Below are 19,244 nucleotides of genomic sequence, written 5' to 3'. Positions count from 1 at the left end.
ATAGCTCAGCTCCTACATTTCTGTTAGCTCAGCACAGCCCCCACCCCGTCCCAAAACAATGGAACAAGAGCATAAAAGGAGATACTTTTACAATAACGTTAGCCACGTAAGTCAACCCTTTGGAACCTCAGTTCTCCCTCCTCCATCCATTAAGAGAGTCTTATATCCATTACTGGAAAAGTGGTTTCAGGATTTTTTTAAACTAAGCACATTGAAGCTTTAGTCTGTGTTTATGTATGCATATACTAGAATTTGCTTTTCCCCCTCCCCTTTAGAGCATTTCAGAACACTGGCCATGCATAGTTCAAGCCACCTTTTTTTGAGAGCTATTACACCCAGCAAATAAATTAAGTGCCAAAAGTCAGCATTGTAGCAATGCTCGGTTGAGAAGTCACCTTTTGAGTTAGGAGTTTGATAATTTAAGATTTCAGCTTATGCCAATTAATTACATATAAGCATTTCTAATGTATTCCTGTCCTTTGTAAGGCTATATTTGTTGCTATGTAGTCTACAATGTAAGTTAGCGCTACTATGCTTGACATTAATGTTGCCACTTTCTTTAAGTTCCTTATTTTCTGAACTGATTGCTCCATATTTCTCAAATCTTTCATTGATACTAGGTTTTGCGTTGTTACATGGTACGTGCACCAACTTCAGAAAGTGAACAGTCTACAAAGACGCACGTTAGAACCAGAAGTCAGGCCAATTGTGCATATTAAGTGATAGCAAAATTTCAAACATGAAATTTGGTCCTATTGGCTCCCAAAGACCTGTTACTAGACTAAATCATTCCTTCTCTGGGGGCACCTGCAGGCTTTTCATAAGAACAGAAAATGTGGGCATAAAGACAAGATCTGGAATTCCGCATGGGCAGAGTTACAACTACAATGGAATGGTTAACCCAGGACCATCAACAAAGAGGTTAAAAATATGATTAATGCCAGTCAGCAAGATTTAATGGAAGGTATTAATCTCTCACCAAGTCGATTCCCCACTATTACAAGGACTTCAGGCACTGGTGACACCTCAGACCATCCTGTTTTCTGTCTGTGACACATAACAGTTTAAAGAAAAGGAGTACTTGTGGCACCTTAGAGACTAACAAATTTATTTGAGCATAAACTTTCATGAGCTACAGCTCACTTCATCAGATGCATGCAGTGGAAAATACAGTGGGGAGATTTTATATACACAGAGAACATGAAACAATGGGTGTTACCATACACACTGTAACGAGAGTGATCAGGTAAGGTGAGCAGGAGAGATTGTGCCAAACACTCAAAGAAACTGTGGAACCACCTGATCAACATCCTATACAGCAAACAGGGAAAGATTAAGCATGAGCACTCAAAACTGGATACTGTCATAAAAAAACCAACCTCCACACAAACTTCCTCATGGCTGGACTTTACAAAAACTAGACACACACTTTGCTTCTCTACAGAAGAAAAAGGACACTAAACTATCTAAACTACTACATGCCACAAGGGGCCACAACAGTCGTTCCCTTAACCCACCCAGCAATACCGTTAATCTATCCAGCTATACTCTTCGCCCAGCAGAAGAATCGGTGCTATCTCGGGGCCCCACTTTCTGCCCCTCCACCTCCACAAACATGATACAGTTCTGTGTTGACCTAGAATCCTATTTTCGACATCTCCAACTCAATGAATATTTCCAACACACCTCTGAACAGCAAACTAACTCACAGAGACCTTCCTATCAACACTACAAAAAGAAGGATTCTGGGCGGACTCCTCCTGAAGGTTGAAACAGACTGGACTTCTACACAGAGTGCTTCTGCCGACATGCACGAGCTGAAATTGTGGAAAAGCGGCATCACTTGCCCCACAACACAATGCCATCCACAGCCTCAGAAACAACTCTGACATCATAATCAAAAAGGCTGACAAAGGAGGTGCTGTCGTTATCATGAATAGGTCGGAAAATGAACAAGAGGCTGCTAGGGAGCTCTCCAACACCACTTTCTACAAGACATTACCCTCTGATCCCACTGAGGGTTACCAAAATAAACTACACCATCTGCTCAAGAAACTCCCTGAAAAAGCACAACAAATCCGCACAGACACACCCCTAGAACCCCGACGTGGGGGTATTCTATCCGCTACCCAAGATCCATAAACCTGGAAATCATAGAATATCAGGGTTGGAAGGGACCCCAGAAGGTCATCTAGTCCAACCCCCTGCTCGAAGCAGGACCAATTCCCAGTTAAATCATCCCAGCCAGGGCTTTGTCAAGCCTGACCTTAAAAACCTCTAAGGAAGGAGATTCTACCACCTCCCTAGGTAACGCATTCCAGTGTTTCGCCACCCTCATAGTGAAAAAGTTTTTCCTAATATCCAATCTAAACCTCCCCCACTGCAACTTGAGACCATTACTCCTCGTTCTGTCATCTGCTACCATTGAGAACAGTCTAGAGCCATCCTCTTTGGAACCCCCTTTCAGGTAGTTGAAAGCAGCTATCAAATCCCCCCTCATTCTTCTCTTCTGCAGACTAAACAATCCCAGCTCCCTCAGCCTCTCCTCATAAGTCATGTGTTCTAGACCCCTAATCATTTTTGTTACCCTTCACTGGACTCTCTCCAATTTATCCACATCCTTCTTGTAGTGTGGGGCCCAAAACTGGACACAGTACTCCAGATGAGGCCTCACCAATGTCGAATAGAGGGGAATGATCACGTCCCTCGATCTGCTCGCTATGCCCCTACTTATACATCCCAGAATGCCATTGGCCTTCTTGGCAACAAGGGCACACTGCTGACTCATATCCAGCTTCTCGTCCACTGTCACCCCTAGGTCCTTTTCCGCAGAACTGCTGCCTAGCCATTCGGCCCCTAGTCTGTAGCGGTGCATTGGATTCTTCCGTCCTAAGTGCAGGACCCTGCACTTATCCTTATTGAACCTCATCAGATTTCTTTTGGCCCAATCCTCCAATTTGTCTAGGTCCTTCTGTATCCTATCCCTCCCCTCCAGCGTATCTACCACTCCTCCCAGTTTAGTATCATCCGCAAATTTGCTGAGAGTGCAATCTACACCATCCTGGACGCCCCATCATCTCAGGCACCCTGACAGCAGGATTGTCTGGCTATGTAGACTCCCTCCTCAGGCCCTACACTACCAGCACTCCTAGCTATCTTCGAGACACCACCGACTTCCTGAGGAAACTACAATCCATCGGTGCTCTTCCTGAAAACACCATCCTATCGACTATGGATGTAGAAGCCCTCTACACCAACATTCCATGCAAAAATGGACTACAACCCGTCAGGAACAGTATCTCCAATAATGTCATGGCAAACCTGGTGGGTGAACTTTGTGGCTTTGTCCTCACCCATAACTATTTCACATTTGGGGACAATGTATACCTTCAAATCAGCGGCCCTCCTATGGATACCCACATAGCCCACAGTATGCCAACATTTTTATGGCTGACTTAGAACAACGCTTCTCAACTCTCATCCCCTAATGCCCCTACTCTACTTGCGCTACATTGATGACATCTTCATCATTTGGACCCACGGAAAAGAAGCCCTTGAGGAATTCCACCACGATTTCAACAATTTCCATCCCACCATCAACCTCAGCCTGGACCAGTCCACACAAGAGATCCACTTCCTTATACTCCAGTGCTAATAAGTGATGGTCACATAATCACCACCCTATACCGGAAACCTACTGACCACTATACTTACCTACATACCTCCAGCTTTCATCCACACCACACGATTCATTGTCTACAGCCAAGCTCTGCAATATAACCACATTTGCTCCAACCCCTCAGACAGAGGCAAAACACCTACAAGATCTCTATCAAGCATCCTTACAACTACAATACCCACCTGTTGAAGTGAAGAAACAGATGGACAGAACCAGAAGAGTACCCAGAAGTTACCTACTACAGGACAGGCCCAACAAAGAAAATAACAGAACGCCACTAGCCATCACCTTCAGCCCCCAACTAAAACCTCTCCAACGCATCAAGGATCTACAACCTATCCTGAAGAACGACCCATCACTCTCACAGATCTTGGGAGACAGGCCAGTCCTTGTCTACAGACAGCCCCGCAACCTGAAGCAAATACTCACCAGCAACCACACACCTGAACCACTAACCCAGGAACCTATCCTTGCAACAAAGCCCGTTGCCAACTGTGTCCACATATCTATTCAGGGGACACCATCATAGGGCCTAATCACATCAGCCACGCTATCAGAAGCTCGTTCACCTGCACATCTACCAATGTGATATATGCCATCATGTGCCAGCAATGCCCCTCTGCCATGTACATTGGCCAAACCAGACAGACAGTCTCTACGTAAAAGAATAAATGGACACGAATCAGACATCAGGAATTATAACATTCAAAAATTAGTCGGACAACACTTCAATCTCTCTGGTCACTCGATTACAGCCCTAAAAGTGGCAATTCTTCAACAAAAAAACTTCAAAGACAGACTCCAACGAGAGACTGCTGAATTGGAATTAATTTGCAAACCGGACACCATTACATTAGGATTGAATAAAGACTGGGAGTGGACGTGCCATTACACAAAGTAAAAGTATTTCCCCATGTTTATTCCCCCCACACACACAATGTTCCTCAGACGTTCTTGTCAACTGCTGGAAATGGCCCACCTTGATTATCACTACAAAAGGTGGTTTTTTTCCTCTCCTGCTGGTAATAGTTCACCTTACCCGATCACTCTCGTTACAGTGTGTATGGTAACACCTACTGTTTCATGTTCTCTGTGTATATAAAATCTCCCCACTGTATTTTCCACTGCATGCATCCGATGAAGTGAGCTGTAGCTCACAAAAGCTTATGCTCAAATAAATTCGTTAGACTCTAAGGTGCCACAAGTACTCCTTTTCTTTTTGCGGATACAGACTAACACGACTGCTACTCTGATGACAGTTTAGTCTCCTGAGGACTGAAATGCTTTAGTTTAACAGACTTTTTGCAGAATTTAATACTGAAGACTTCATTATTAAGTCTTGTAAAAGAAAGAGCTGGATGTTTGGGTGCCCAAGAACGTATGTGAAGTAGCTAAAACACACATTTGATAGCTGTGTCTGCTTAGGAAATCAGCAGTGAAATGGTGATATAGATCTCCATATTAACTATTTAGATTTTATTAGATTTTAGAGTCAACACTTCATTGAGATGAACGGTGAAAGCTCTCACATAAATTTTTTTGAGTCTGTTTTACATAGTATTTCTTTGATTTATGCTAGGCACCTGTTGGGAAGGTTCTCTTGCAAAACAGTTTAGAACATCAGTGTTATTGAAGTCAAGCTTTGTTCCAGAGTAAAGGGTGGATACTGTGGCTCCTTATACAACTGTGGAGTTATAGTGTCCACGGGGCTAGCAGCAGAATGTAGTAGTAAAACTAACTAGTAATCTACATCAACTAATGATATGGTTAATGAAGTTAAATAATACGCTTCAAGTTAAACTTTGTTAACTTTAGGTTGATACAGAATCAATTTTTGATTCCTTTACTGAAAAGTTTTAATATTTGGGAGTTTATGAAATAGTTGACAACTATCAGCTTTATATGGATTTGGCTCCTTGAGAAGAGACATTTTCAAAACTCAGACAAGTTGACCTGCATCATGAGTTTTATCCTCAATGCATGTTCCATTAATGGCTTCCTTCAGGGCCTGCATTGTTTAGGGAAAAAGCAGCAGGAGCTCAAATACCTCCTTTTTTCTTGCTAGGATGAGCTCAAGCAGTTCTTTAATTGATGTGGAAATATATTTATACTCACTACCCACATGAAAGCAAGTGAGCTGACAAAGTACTGACATTTTTGTCATCACACTGATGATTGTCCATAATACTGTACTGCTGGTCAGACACGTCAAGTCAGATGGTAGGAAAACTTTTTAAAAAATTAAGTTTCCTTTGGGCTGGTCTATACTACAGGGCGGGAGGTGGGAGGAGAGGAATTGATCTAAGTTACGCAATTTCAGTTACGTGAATAATATAGCTGAAGTCAACGTACTTAGATCTACTTACCGCCGTGTCTTCACTGTGGTGTGTCGACGGGAGACGCTCTCCCGTCAATTCCCCTTGCGCTCTCGTTGAGGTGGAGTACCGGAGTAGCCACCAGAGCGATTGGCAGTCGATTTATCGCATCTATACTAGACACAATAAATTGACCCCTGTTGGATCGATTGCTGCCTGTCGATCCGGCCGGTAGCCCCGAGTAAAAAGAAACTCAACAGCTGTTCCTAGCTCAAAAGAGTAATCTGTGTCTTCCCATATTTGAGTGGCATCTAGCATGAGGGCCCCAGCTCTTATCAGGGTCTCTGTATGCTAATCTAACATTAATATTCCACTTTAACAGACTAAGATTGAAAGGCATTCAGAAGTTAGGAAGTGACAAGTAAGGTTGTCCACAGAACCTTAATTCTGCCTCCTTATGTATACATTTTTGCTACAATCTATATGTAATTGGCTTGTAACCTTAATCTAACAATACAGTTTATGCTAGAGATGGCAGCTAGTGCCAGGGGTTATCACTGAAAAGAAAGGTACGGCTTTTTCTCACTCCACAAGCCATTAACAGAAGGTAGATTCAAGGGAGGGTATCAAGCAATGCCTTGTCAACAAGTCTCAATTGCCCAAATTAGTAGTTGGGACATCCAAAAGAAACGAAGTGTTAGTATTTCTGCAATAGGAGTTGGAATTAAAACATGGCTATCCCTAAACAATAATTCAGTTAAATAGTTTCCTACCCACCCCGCCAATATTTAATTTAGCTAGTCAAATACATTAGACAACTAAACAGTTATTTTTGGCTTTACATTAGTGTTTCTCTCTCAGTAGCCACCTTGACTGATCAAGAGTTTAAGGAAAATTACTTGCTGTCTTCAAGGTCTTTAGTTAGAACCTCCATTGCAGTAAGTCTAATGTTAGAATTCTAATACCTTGTACAGGAAACAGAGTAGCAGCCGTGTTAGTCTGTATCAGCAGAAAGAACAAGAGTACTTGTGGCACCTTAGACACTAATGAATTTATTTGAGCATAAGCTTTCGTGGGCTACAGCCCACTTCATCAGATGCTGATAATACCTTCTCTTAATTAAACAGCCTCTTACAGTTGGTATGGGTGCTTCCACCTTTTCATGTTCTCTGTATGAAAATATCTTCTTACTATATGTTCCATTCTGTGTATCCGATGAAGTGGGCTGTAGCTCACAAAAGCTTATGCTCAAATAAATGTTAGTCTCTAAGGTGCCACAAGTACTCCTGTTCTTTGTGCTGGAAAGTTACCTTAATGTACTCCCAGTTCATCAGTTATTTGTTTAGCTTGGATTATGGGTCATGAGATATATCACATAATAGCAGGACGGGTTGTAGGCATTTTACTGCCTTTTGCAAACTTCAATATCCACACCAGCATCCCTCCCATTCTGGGGTCTGTCTCTTCCTCCTAAATACAATTCAATTAATGCTTGGCCCTTACTGCTGCCCACATCATCCACACCCTCCCAGAACACAGTTTTTTAGCAGCTCTGGGCACTCCCCTCTCCTCTTGGGCCATTTGCCTAGGAGCTAATAGTTGTTTTGGGGTAGGTAAGAAAGGAGCCACTTCCTACTATTCAGACATCTGTTCCTTGAAGGGGGAGGAGTGGGAGAGAAGAGTTCAGTGCCCAGTAAAACTTAGAGTTTCTCTGGAGCAGGAGAAACTACCTGCCTTGGATCTAGAGTGCTTGAATCTTTCTCCAAAATATTCAGTTCCCTAGGTGGCCATCTATGCAACCTACTCTAACAGGAATCCTGTGCAGTACTTTTATGATTATTAAACTAAGTTCCAATCTCCTATTACTTTTGAGAGATTTTACAGATTTCTCACAGAGGTTAGCAACAATCTTTTGCACACGGATCTAATAAATTCACTAACACCATGCATGTGGTTATAGTGCCTACAGATGCAGGTCTTCTTCAGTGACAGTCCATGTCTATAGCTTCCATCTTCAAGAATACAGAGTACACAGGACAACATTGTCTCAATTCTGAACTAATTTTGTGCAAAGTATTACAGCACTCAACTTCTGTAGTGTTTAACTCCATACACTATGCGTATGTCTACGCCTAAAAGGCTTCAGCGGCACTTCTGCGCCACAGTAGTGCTTCAATGTAGACACTACCTATGCAGACAGGAAGCATTCTCCCGTTGGCGTAGGTAATCCACCTCCCCAACAGACAGTAGGTAGGTCTTCCGTCAACCTAGCATTGTCTACAGTGGGGGCTAGGTCAGCTAAACTACGCCACTTGGGGGTGTGGATTTTTTACACCCTCAAGCAACGTAGTTAAACCGACTTCATTTCTAGTGTAGACCAGGCTAATGACTGAGTAAGATCATCCCCTCCCCCTTTACTGAAGGGCAGATGAGGCTGAACCTCATTACCAGTTATGCAAGCACAGCAAGTCATGGTCTTCTACCTAAGTTAGTTTGAATTTTTATGAAGTAGTGTTAGCACCCACTTACCAATTGTTGCTGCAAGTTCTGGGTCAAATGTATCATCTGTGAACCGCAATAAAAGGCTGATGGAGGGAGAAAAAAAAGATACTATTAGAACACTTAAGTATTTTGTTGTTGCAGCATAACTGTAGCTTGCCAGATGCGTGCTTTATTGTATACTACAAATCGGAAAGCAACATTACATTAATATAAAACAAGGTAAACCTGAGTGTCATCTTCAAGACAGTGCAAATAAAAGTAATGCATGTCAGCTTGCTGTATAACTACCATTAACTATGTTTTGAGAAAAGGAGTAGTTATTTTTACTTTTCAATTCCAATACCAAGTAAGCCTCTTTGAGGGTAGGCCTCAATCTCTGTCCCTGACTAGGGTTGTCCAAAACAATGTCACATCCTCTACTGTTCAGAATATTTTATTTCTATTTCAAGTCTCCTAAAACTCGTTGGGAGTTAAAACTACTTCAAAAAAAAGCACAACATTTTTCAAAGTTTGAAAGAAGGTTCCAGAGTGCAAGTTAACTTACCACAGTAGGAAGAATCTAAGGAACAACACATGTGCAAAACTTCTTAGCCACAGAACTTTAGTGGTAAGTATTATGAAAAACCCCAAAATTATTTCTATTCCTCATGTACAAGTTCCAAAATACTTTGAAAAATACAAATGCAACCTCACACAAATTAAAGTTCTGATGAAACTGTGAGCACTAAAGTTAAATTTTACATTGAACAGGTGTGGATGGCATATCAAATTATAGAAAATTCAGTAACTGGGCCAGCTAAAATCTATTATCCAAGAGCAGCTTGTCCTATAAGAAGAGGGGAAGAGTCAATGAAGACACCCAGATTTCAGAGCCCCTGGAGGAATACATGATGACTTGCAGAAGATTGCAAGGGAGAATAAAAGACAAGAGAACTTGCAGTCAGTGTGATTCTCTGGCCTTCCTCCTGTTTTTCCTATCACCAGGAAAAGGCAGATCTATGTGATTGGTGACTTCCTACTAAGAACAGACAGGCCTGTCACCAGAGCTGATCCGGAAAACAGAAGGGTGTGATGTCTGCCAGAAGCTAAGACTTGGGACTGATCCTGATGGGAGCAGGAAAGAATCCACTGATTGTCCTTCATGTGGGAACAAATGATACAGCAAGATTCTCACTGGAATGTAATCAGGGAGGTTATGTGAGGCTAGGAAAGATGCTTAAGGAAATGGAGGCTTAAATGATCTTCAGTGGGATTCTACCTGCCCCTAGAGTGGGAGAATGAAGGGGAGACAAGATGATGATGATGATCAACAGTTGGTTCAGGCAGTGGTGTTATAAAGCACAACTTTGGGATGTTTGACCACTGGAAGGCAGTCGTGGACAGAGGACTGTTCTCCTGGGATGGACTCCACCTGAGCAGGGAAGGAAATAAACTTCTGGGATGGGTGCTGGCACAACTGATTAAGAATTTAAAATAGGAACTCGGAGGAGACAGTTGGGAGATGCTCATGTAATCTTCATGCCTGATTTGAACACAGGAGGAAAATCAAGTAAGGAAGGATACAGGAATGGAGAAAGGAACAGCAGAGGCTGGAGAATGGACATTAAGAGGAAAGACAGTGCTGATACCAATGAAGCTAACAGTTAGGTAGAGGATAGTAAAAGTAGAATGATTATGCATTTGGCTGAGGAATCTGGGTGACGCCAAGTAGAACTAACTAAGACGTTTGTACACCATTGCAAGGAACCTTGGTAACAAAATGGAAGAACTAGAACGACAGGGGCAGGAAGTGAAACCAGATATTATAGGGATAACAGAAACATGGTGGAACAGTAGTCATGACTGGAGTACAGGTATTTAAGGGTACATGTTGTTCAGGAAAGACCGAAATAAAGGTAAAGGTGGTAGAATAGCACTGTATGCTAATAATGAGGTAGACTGTAAAGAAATCAGAAGTGATGGAATGACTAAGACAGAATCGGTTTTGGCCAAAATCACTTTGGGGAAGAAAGCTACTAGAGGTTTCCCTGGGATAGTACTAGGGGTATGCTACAGAACTCCAGGATCCAATTTGAATATAGACAGAGATCTCTTTAACGTTTTTGGTGAAATAAATACTACTAGGAATTGCGTGACTATGGGAGATGTTAACTTCCCAGATATAGACTGGAGAACAATTGCTACTAATTATAGTAGGGCCCAGATTTTCCTGCATATGATAGCTGACAGATCTATTCACCAAACAGTTGCTGAATGAACAAGAGGTGATGCCATTTTAGATTTGATATTGGTAAATAGTGAGGACCTCACAGAAGAGTGGGTTGTAGGGGACAACCCTGGTTCAAGTGATCATGAGCTAACCCAGTATAAACTAAATGGAAGGGTAAACAAAAACAGATCTGCAACTAGAGCCCTTGATTTCAAAAGGGCAAACTTTAAATAAAATTGAAGGAATTAGTTAGGGAAGTGGACTGGACTGAAGAACTCAAAGATCTGAACGTGGAGGAGGCTTGGAATTACCTTAAGTCAAAGCTGAAGAAACTATCTGAAGCCTGCATCCCAAGCAAGGGGAAAAATTTTGTTGGAGTTGCAGACCAAGCATCTCAAACAGATAATTAAGAGAAAGCCTACAAGGAATGGAAGATGGGATGGATGAGCAAGGAAAACTACCTCTTGGAGGTCAGGAAGTGTAGGTATAAAATGAGAACGGTCAAAAGCCAAGCAGAGTTGGACCTTGCAAAGGAAATTAAAACCAATAGTAAAGAGGTCTATAACCCTGTAAGTAGGATGAAAAAAGGAAAGTAGTGGGACTGCTAAGCATAGAGGATGGGGTGGAGATTAAAGATAATCTAGACATGTCCTGACACCTAAATGAATACTTTGCCTCAGTTTTTAATATGACTAATGAATAGCTTAGGGGCAATGGCAGGGTGGCTAATAGGAATGAGTATATGGAAGTAGAAATGACCACATCCGAGGGGGAAGTCAAACTCAAATAGTTTAATGGGACTAAATCTGGGGACCCAGATAATCTCCATCCAAGAACATTAAAGTAATTGGCACATGAAATTGCAAGCCCAATAGCAAGGATTTTTAATGCATCTGTAAACCTGGGGATTATATCCTATGACTGGAAAATTGCTAATACAGTTCCTATTTATAAGAAAGGGTAAAAAAAGAGATCTGGAAAACTACAGGGCTGTTAGTTTGACTTGAACTGTATGCAACGCAGGGTGGATTTGATTTTAAGTAACTAGTCAGGAAGACTTGATTTAATCATGGATTTCTATATAAAAGTGCATTCTTGTTGGTTGTTATAACCTTAATACATATTCTTCACAACTCAGAGATAGACATAGGTTTCATTTTTAGAAGGTACACACAATACATTTTTAGAGTGATTTATTTTGAAAACTTTTTCTGATATAGCTGTAAAACTAATCTGAAATGAATGATTGTTTGGTTATCTCCAATTCAACAGGTTAATAATTAATTATTTGGAGGATTTTCTTGCCAGGCTGTATTAGGAGATCACCACCAGACAGACATTTAAATTGTTTTATTTAACTAAAACAACAATATTATGTATTCTGGATTTTTTTCTTCAACAGCAAACATATCATATTTTAACAAAACAAACATATGAATTTATTTTAACATTCAAGTTTTTTTTTAAATCAGGTTTGATTTGTTAAAAAAACTAAAATTGTTAATGAAAAACAAAAATTAAATCTACTATGTCAGTCAGGTCAACATGAGAAACTTAAAATATTGGCTTCGGCAGCTAACTCAGTCGTCTTCACCTTCATTTTCCTGTTTGCTCATAATCTGGAAAAGAAAAACAATCTTTCCTGCTTTTTCAGGTCCCAATTTCTCAATTTGGAATGAATTAGTCCGAAGGAAGAAAATATTCTTTCTACACCGGCAGAAGCAGCTGCTACTGTTAAAAGTGAGATTATCACTTCAGTCTCTAAATCCAAGTTTTTAAGTGACTTCTACCAGTTCACTGGTGTGACTTTCTTTAAATGATCATCAGCAAATATATACTTCTTGAATGGTTCTTATTCCCAAACTGGGTCTCTTTTACGGCCTGCTGCCATTATAGGTTTTCCCTTCTCGTGAGAGAATGGTATGGTAGATCTCAAATCAACGAAGGCTACGCTCAGACCTCTAGATTTCTGGAATATACTGCTCAAACAGTTTCACTTTTGTTTCTACTGCCTGTCCGCCCCTTCTCACATTTATTTCCAGACTTCTTCTCCTTGTCCGGATCTATTCTACCCTCAATCTTCTATTCATTGAACTTTTTGAACCTTTGCACTTTTAGAGAGAGGTAAGGGATTGTCACTGGGTACACAAATTTGCAGAGGTCTGTTATTTCTCACTTCTATATATTATTTATTTAAAACATTTTTGCTGTTAACAAACATGTTTTCTCTGGAGATCACAAATCCACAGTTTGAGAACTGCAAAACTGAGCATCTCTGATGGTATCTTCTACACTGAGCCCCACTGGGTACATAGAAAGATTAACCTAAATAATCTGTACAGAAGCCCCTGGAACCCCATAAGATTGGGTCCCTAATCCATGAACTATTGGAACTCATTTATAAAACTTTTCTTAAACATTACATGAATATATTGTCTCATCCTATAGAATTAGAATTTATAATCCCTATTCTATGATGAGATATCTTTGAGCTATAATGTAGTTTTAATTAAGATATCTTTAGATTGGATTTTTTTTTATAAGTTTTTCCTGAAAAAGCATTTTATTTAAATAAAAAAAATAACTGATTTTTATCCACCGATGCAAGGCCTTGGAACAAATTTTGAAAGAGAAAGCAGCTAAGGACATAGAGGTAAACAGTAATTGGGATAAAATACAACATGGTTTTACAAAAGGTAGAGCGTCCAAACCAACCTGATCTCCTTCTTTATCTAAAAACTCGGTTAACATCTCAAAAGGAAATGCATTAGATCTAATCTACTTGGTTCCAGTAAGATACCTGATATACTTCCACCTGAGACATTATTAGTTAAACTGGAGAAGATGGGATTAATATGAGAATTGAAAGGAGGATAAGGAACTGGTTAAAAGGGAGACTACAACAGGTCATAATGAAAGGTGAATTGTCAGGCTGGAGGGAGGTTACTAGTGGAGTTCCTCAGGGATCAGTCTTGGGACCTACCTTATTTAACGTTTTTACTAATAAACCTGAAACAAAAAGTGGGAGTGTGCAAACAAAATTTGTGGATTACACAAAATTGGGAGGTATTGCCAATATGGAGGAGGACCAGAATATCATACAAGAAGATCTGGATGACCTTGAAACTGGACTAATAGAAATGGGATGAAATTTAATAGTTCAAAGTCATGCACTCAGTGAACAAAAATAATGTTTGCTATAAGCTAGGGACGTATCCATTGGAAGTGACAGAGGAGGAGAAAGACCTGGGGGTACTGCTTGATTACAGGATGACTATGAGCGGCCAACGTGATGTGGCAGTGAAAAAGGTTAATGCAGTCCTACGATGCATCAGACAAGGTATTTTCGTAGACAGGGAAGCGTTAGCATCATTATACAATGCACTGGGGAGATTTCATCTGGAATACTGTATGCAATTCTGGTCTCCCATGTTTAAGGCCTGGTCTACACTACGAGTTTATGTCGGACTTAGCAGCGTTAAATCCGAATTAACCCTGCACCCATCCACACAACAAAGCCATTTTTTTCAACATAAAGGGCTATTAAAACCAATTTCTGTACTCCTCCTCAACGAGGGGATTAGTGCTGAAATCGACATCGCCGTTTCGAATTAGGGTTAGTGTGGATGCAATTCGAAGGTATTGGCCTCCGGGAGCTATCCCACAGTGCACCATTGTGATCGCTCTGGAGAGCGCTCTGAACTCGGATGCACTGGCCAGGTGTACAGGAAAAGCCCTGGGAACTTTTGAATCTCATTTCCTCTTTGGCCAGGCGAGCTCATCAGCACAGGTGACCATGCAGTCCCAGAATCGAAAAAGAGCTCCAGTATGGACCGAGTGGGAGGTACTGGATCTGATCACTGTATGGGGAGAGGAATCCGTGCTATCAGAACTACGTTCCAAAAGACAAAATGCCAAAACATTTCAAAAAAATCTCAGAGGCCATGAGAGACAAAGGCTACATCAGGGACGCAACACAGTGCCGCCTGAAACTTAAGGAGCTCAGACAAGTGTACCAGAAAACCAAAGAATCAAACGGAAGCTCCGGGACAGAGCCGCAGACATGCCGCTTCTGCGCTGACCTGCATGCAATTCTTGGGGGCGGCTGCCACCACCACCCCACCCCTGTCCGTGGACTCCAATGACTCTCCACCATGGCTGAGGATTTTGCAGATGGGTAAGATGAGGAGGACGACGAGGTTGGGGAGAGCACACAGTACACCATTCTCCCTGACAGCCAGGATCTTTTTATCACCCTGACTGAAATACCTTCCCAACCCAGTGAAGCCAGAGAAGGGACCTCTGGTGAGTGTACCTTTTTAAATATAATACATATAAAAGCAAGCGTTTTTTAAACATGATTAAGTAGCCCTGAGGACTTGGGATGCATTCGTGGCCAGTACTGCTCCTGGAAAAGTCTGTTAATGTATCTGGGGATGGGCAGAAATCCTCCAGGGACATCTCCATGAAGCTCTCCCGGAGGTACTCTAAAACCCTTTGCAGAAGGTTTTTGGGGAGAGCAACCTTATTCTGTCCTCGATGGTAGGACACTTTACCATGGGGGAGGAGGGCGCTGAGCACGGGGGAGGAGGGCGCTGAGCTGTTCGCGTTTGGCTAGCAGGGATCTTCCCTGATGCCAGCCAGGTGGTGGGGGGAGGGGAAAAGCAATCATCCCAGAGAACTGGATGGGGGGGCGGGAGGGGGTCAGTTTGGTTTTTGCTGCTGTACGTTAACAGGAAAACTGCAGCACTAAATGGCCAACTCAATGGGCTTTGCTTGGTACGGGAAAGAAGGGGACTGCTGTTATGAAGGTTGCAGAAGTCCAAAAAACCAAAAGCCATAGCTTACCATGGCCGCCTGCAAGCCGAATTCTGTTGCCCGGCCCTGCGTGTGCGATCTCTAACACCAAAGCCGCAGGCACTCAATATAAGATGCAAAATGCGACCTTGTACCCAAATCACATGTGCTCTGTAATGTGAATAGTGTTGTTCACCATGAAAGAGTACAGCCATTGTTCTGTAAAATGTATCTTTTTAAATATTTCACTCTCTTTTTTCCTCCAACAGCTGCAAATATTTCAAGCCTCCCTCCTCCGTCCCAAAGGCTCTCTCAAAAAACGCACACGCGATGACATGTTCTCTGAGCTCATGCAGTCATCTGGCACTGACAGAGCTGTATGGAGCGACACAATAGCAGAGTACAGGACAGTGGCCGATGAACGTGAGGAGAGGTGGTGGCAGGAAGATCAGAGGAGGCATGAGGCAACGCTGGGGCTACTGCAGGATCAAACAGACATGCTCTGGCGTCTCGTGGAGGTTCATGAACGGCAGCAGGATCACAAACTGCCACTGCAGCCCCTGCTTAACTGCCCTCCGTCCTCCCCAAGTTCCATAGCCTCATCACCCAGATGCCCAAGAACACGGGGTGGGAGGCTCCAGGCACCCAACGACTCCACCCCAGTGGACAGCCCAAGCAACAGAAGGCTGGCATTCAACAAGTTTTAAAGTGGCCTTTTCCTTCCCTCCTCCCACACCCCACCTGGGCTACCTTGTGAGTTATCTCCCTATTTTTATAATTAATAAAGAATACATTTTTTTAAACGATAGTGACTTTATTTCCTTTGCAAGCAAGCTGTGATCGAAGGGGGGAGGGGGCAGGTGGCTTATAGGGAATTTAGAGGCAACCAAGGGGGCGGGTTTTCATCAAGGAGAAACAAACAGAAGTGTCACACAGTACCTTGGCCAGTCATGAAACTGGTTTTCAAAGCTTCTCTGATGCACAGCGCTTCCTGCTGTGCTCTTCTAACCGCCCTCGTGTCTGGCTGTGCGTATTCAGCCGCCAGGCAATTTCCATCAACCTCCCACCCCGCCATAAACGTCTCCCCCTTACTCTCACAGAGATTGTGGAGCGCACAGCAAGCAGCAATAACAATGGGAATATTGGTTTCGCTGAGGTCTGAGTGAGCCAGCAAACTGATCAAGCAACCCTTTAAATGTCCAAATGCACACTCTACCACCATTCTGCACTTGCTCAGCCTATAGTTGAACAGCTCCTTACTACTGTCTAGGGTACCTGCGTACGGCTTCATGAGCCATGGCATTAAGGGGTGGGCTGGGTCACCACGGAGAACTATAGGCATTTCAACATCCCCAACAGTTATTTTCTGGTCTGGGAAGTAAATCCCTTCCTGCAGCTGCTTAAACAGACCAGAGTTCTTGAAGATGCGAGTGTTATGAACCTTTCCCGGCCATCCCACGTTGATGTTGGTGAAACGTCCCTTGTGATCCACCAGTGCTTGCAGCACCATTGAAAAGTACCCCTGGCAGTTTATGTACTGGCTGCTCTGGTGGTCCAGTCCCAAGATAGGGATATGCGTTCCGTCTATAGCCCCACCACAGTTAGGGAATCCCTTTGCAGCAAAGCCATCTAGTATGACCGGCACATTTCCCAGAGTCACTACCTTTGATAGTAGCAGCAGCTCAATGATTGAATTGGCTACTTGCTTCACAGCAACCCCCACAGTAGATTTGCCCACTCCAAAATTGATTATTGACTGACCGGTAGCTGTCTGGCGTTGCAAGCTTCCACAGGGCTGCAACTTGCTTGTGAACTGTGAGGGCTGCTCTCATCTTGCTATTCTTGCGCTTCAGGGCAGGGGAAAGCAAATCACAAAGTTCTATGAAAATGCCCTTACGCATGCGAAAGTTTTGCAGCCACTGCGAATCATCCCAGACCTGCAACACTATGCAGTCCCACCACTCTGTGCTTGTTTCCCGGGCCCAGAATCGGCGTTCCACGGCATGAGCTTGCCCCATTAACACCATGATCTCCAACTTGCAGGGGAACGCGGTTTTAGAGAAAAGTGTGTTCATGTCCTCATCACCGCACTGCCGTCGCCTCCTTGCCTGGATTTTCAGGTGCTGGTTCTGCATACACTGCACGATAATGCGCGAGGTGTTTACCATGGTCATAACTGCTCCGGTGAGCTGAACGGGCTCTATGCTTGCTATGCTATGGCGTCTGCTCCTGCTTGGGCAATCCAGGGAAAAGGGTGCAAAACAATTGTTTGCCGTTGCTCTGATGGAGGGAGGGGCAACTGACAACATGGCTTACAGGGTTGGCTTATAGGGAATTAAAATCAACAAAGGGGGTGGCTTTGCGAGAAACAGAATGGCCCCCTCAAGGATAGAACTCAAAACTGGGTTTAGCAGGCCATGCGTTTCATGGAGGGAGGTAGGAGAAAATGAATACAAAACAAACCTGGTCTATTTCTTGTTTTAATCCACTTCATCTATCTTTATACATCTTGCTGGCAGCAGACTGTGCAGTACTAGCCAGAGTTATCTCCTGGGTGCTCGGCAAAAGACGGTGCAGCATGACTGCTGGCCATCGTCTTCTCCTGGCTGCTGATTAAAAGACAGCACACTGCCAGTAGGACTGAATCGCCATGAGACAAAACTTAAAAGGGAAATGGCCTGGCTGAGTCAATTCCATGTTTTCCCAGGCGCCCCTGACCGCAACGAGGTTGGTTAAAAGAGAACCCTGGACTATGTCGATGACGGCTACCAGTCATACTGCACTGTCTGCTGCCAAAAGGCAATAACCTGCTGCCGTGTAGCAATGCAGTACCGCATCTGCCAGCATCCAGGAGACATACGGTGACAGTTAACTGAGCGGGCTCCATGCTTGCTGTGGTATGATGTCTGCACAGGTAACGCAGGAAAAAAGGCGCAAAATGATTGTCTGCAGTTGCTTTCACGGAGAGAGGGAGGAAGGAAAGGGGGACCTGACGAATTGTACCCAGAACCACTCGCGACAATGTTTTAGCCCCATCAGGCATTGGGATTTCTACCCAGAATTCAAATGGGCAGCAGAGACTGCGGGAACTGTGGGATAGCTACCTACAGTGCAACGCTCTGGAAGCTGATGGTTGCCTCGGTACTATGGACGCACTCCGCCGACTACATGCACTTAGAGCATTTGTGTGGACACACACACACAATCGACTGTATAAAAACGCTTTCTACAAAACTGACTTCTATAAATTCAACCTAATTTCGTAGTGTAGACAAGGACTAAGAAAGATTAATTCAAAGCGGAACAGGTGAAGAGAAGGGCTACTAGGATGATCGATGAATGAAAAACCTACCTTATGAGAGGAGACTCAAAGAGCTTGGCTTGTTTAGCCTAACCAAAAGAAGGCTATAGGGAGATATGATTGTTCTCTATAAATACATCAGAGGGATAAACACCAGGGAGAGAGAGGGGTTATTTAAGTTAAGTGCCAAACACGCACACAAAAACAAATGGATATAAACTGGCTATCAACAAGTTTAGGCTTAAAATTATTCAAAGGTTTCTAACTATCAGAGGAGTGATGGTTCTGGAACAGCTTTCCAAGGGAAACAGTGGGGGCAAAAAACCTAATTGGCTTCAAGACTGAGCTTGATAAGTTTACAGAGGGGCTAGTATGATAAGACTGTTTACGCTGGCAAGCAGCCAATCTGTGACTGCTAGCAGCAAATATCTCCAATGGTTG

The 19,244-nt window shown here is 43.0% G+C and overlaps 1 protein-coding gene across 1 annotated transcript in view; it reads right to left on the bottom strand.

Annotated features, from left to right (window-relative positions):
• Positions 1–19,244, bottom strand: part of RAB18 (RAB18, member RAS oncogene family) — a 35,854-nt gene that overhangs the window by 13,740 nt on the left and 2,870 nt on the right. Inside the window, exon 2 of the mRNA XM_077808262.1 lies at positions 8,524–8,579. Coding sequence (XP_077664388.1) covers positions 8,524–8,579 — 56 coding nt within the window. The remainder of the gene's footprint in view (positions 1–8,523; positions 8,580–19,244) is intronic.

The sequence above is a fragment of the Eretmochelys imbricata genome, chromosome 2 (genome assembly GCF_965152235.1).
Source record: "Eretmochelys imbricata isolate rEreImb1 chromosome 2, rEreImb1.hap1, whole genome shotgun sequence".
Taxonomy (NCBI): domain Eukaryota; kingdom Metazoa; phylum Chordata; order Testudines; family Cheloniidae; genus Eretmochelys; species Eretmochelys imbricata.
Note: the sequence above shows the minus strand (reverse complement) of the source record. Positions and strands in the feature narration are given on the sequence as shown.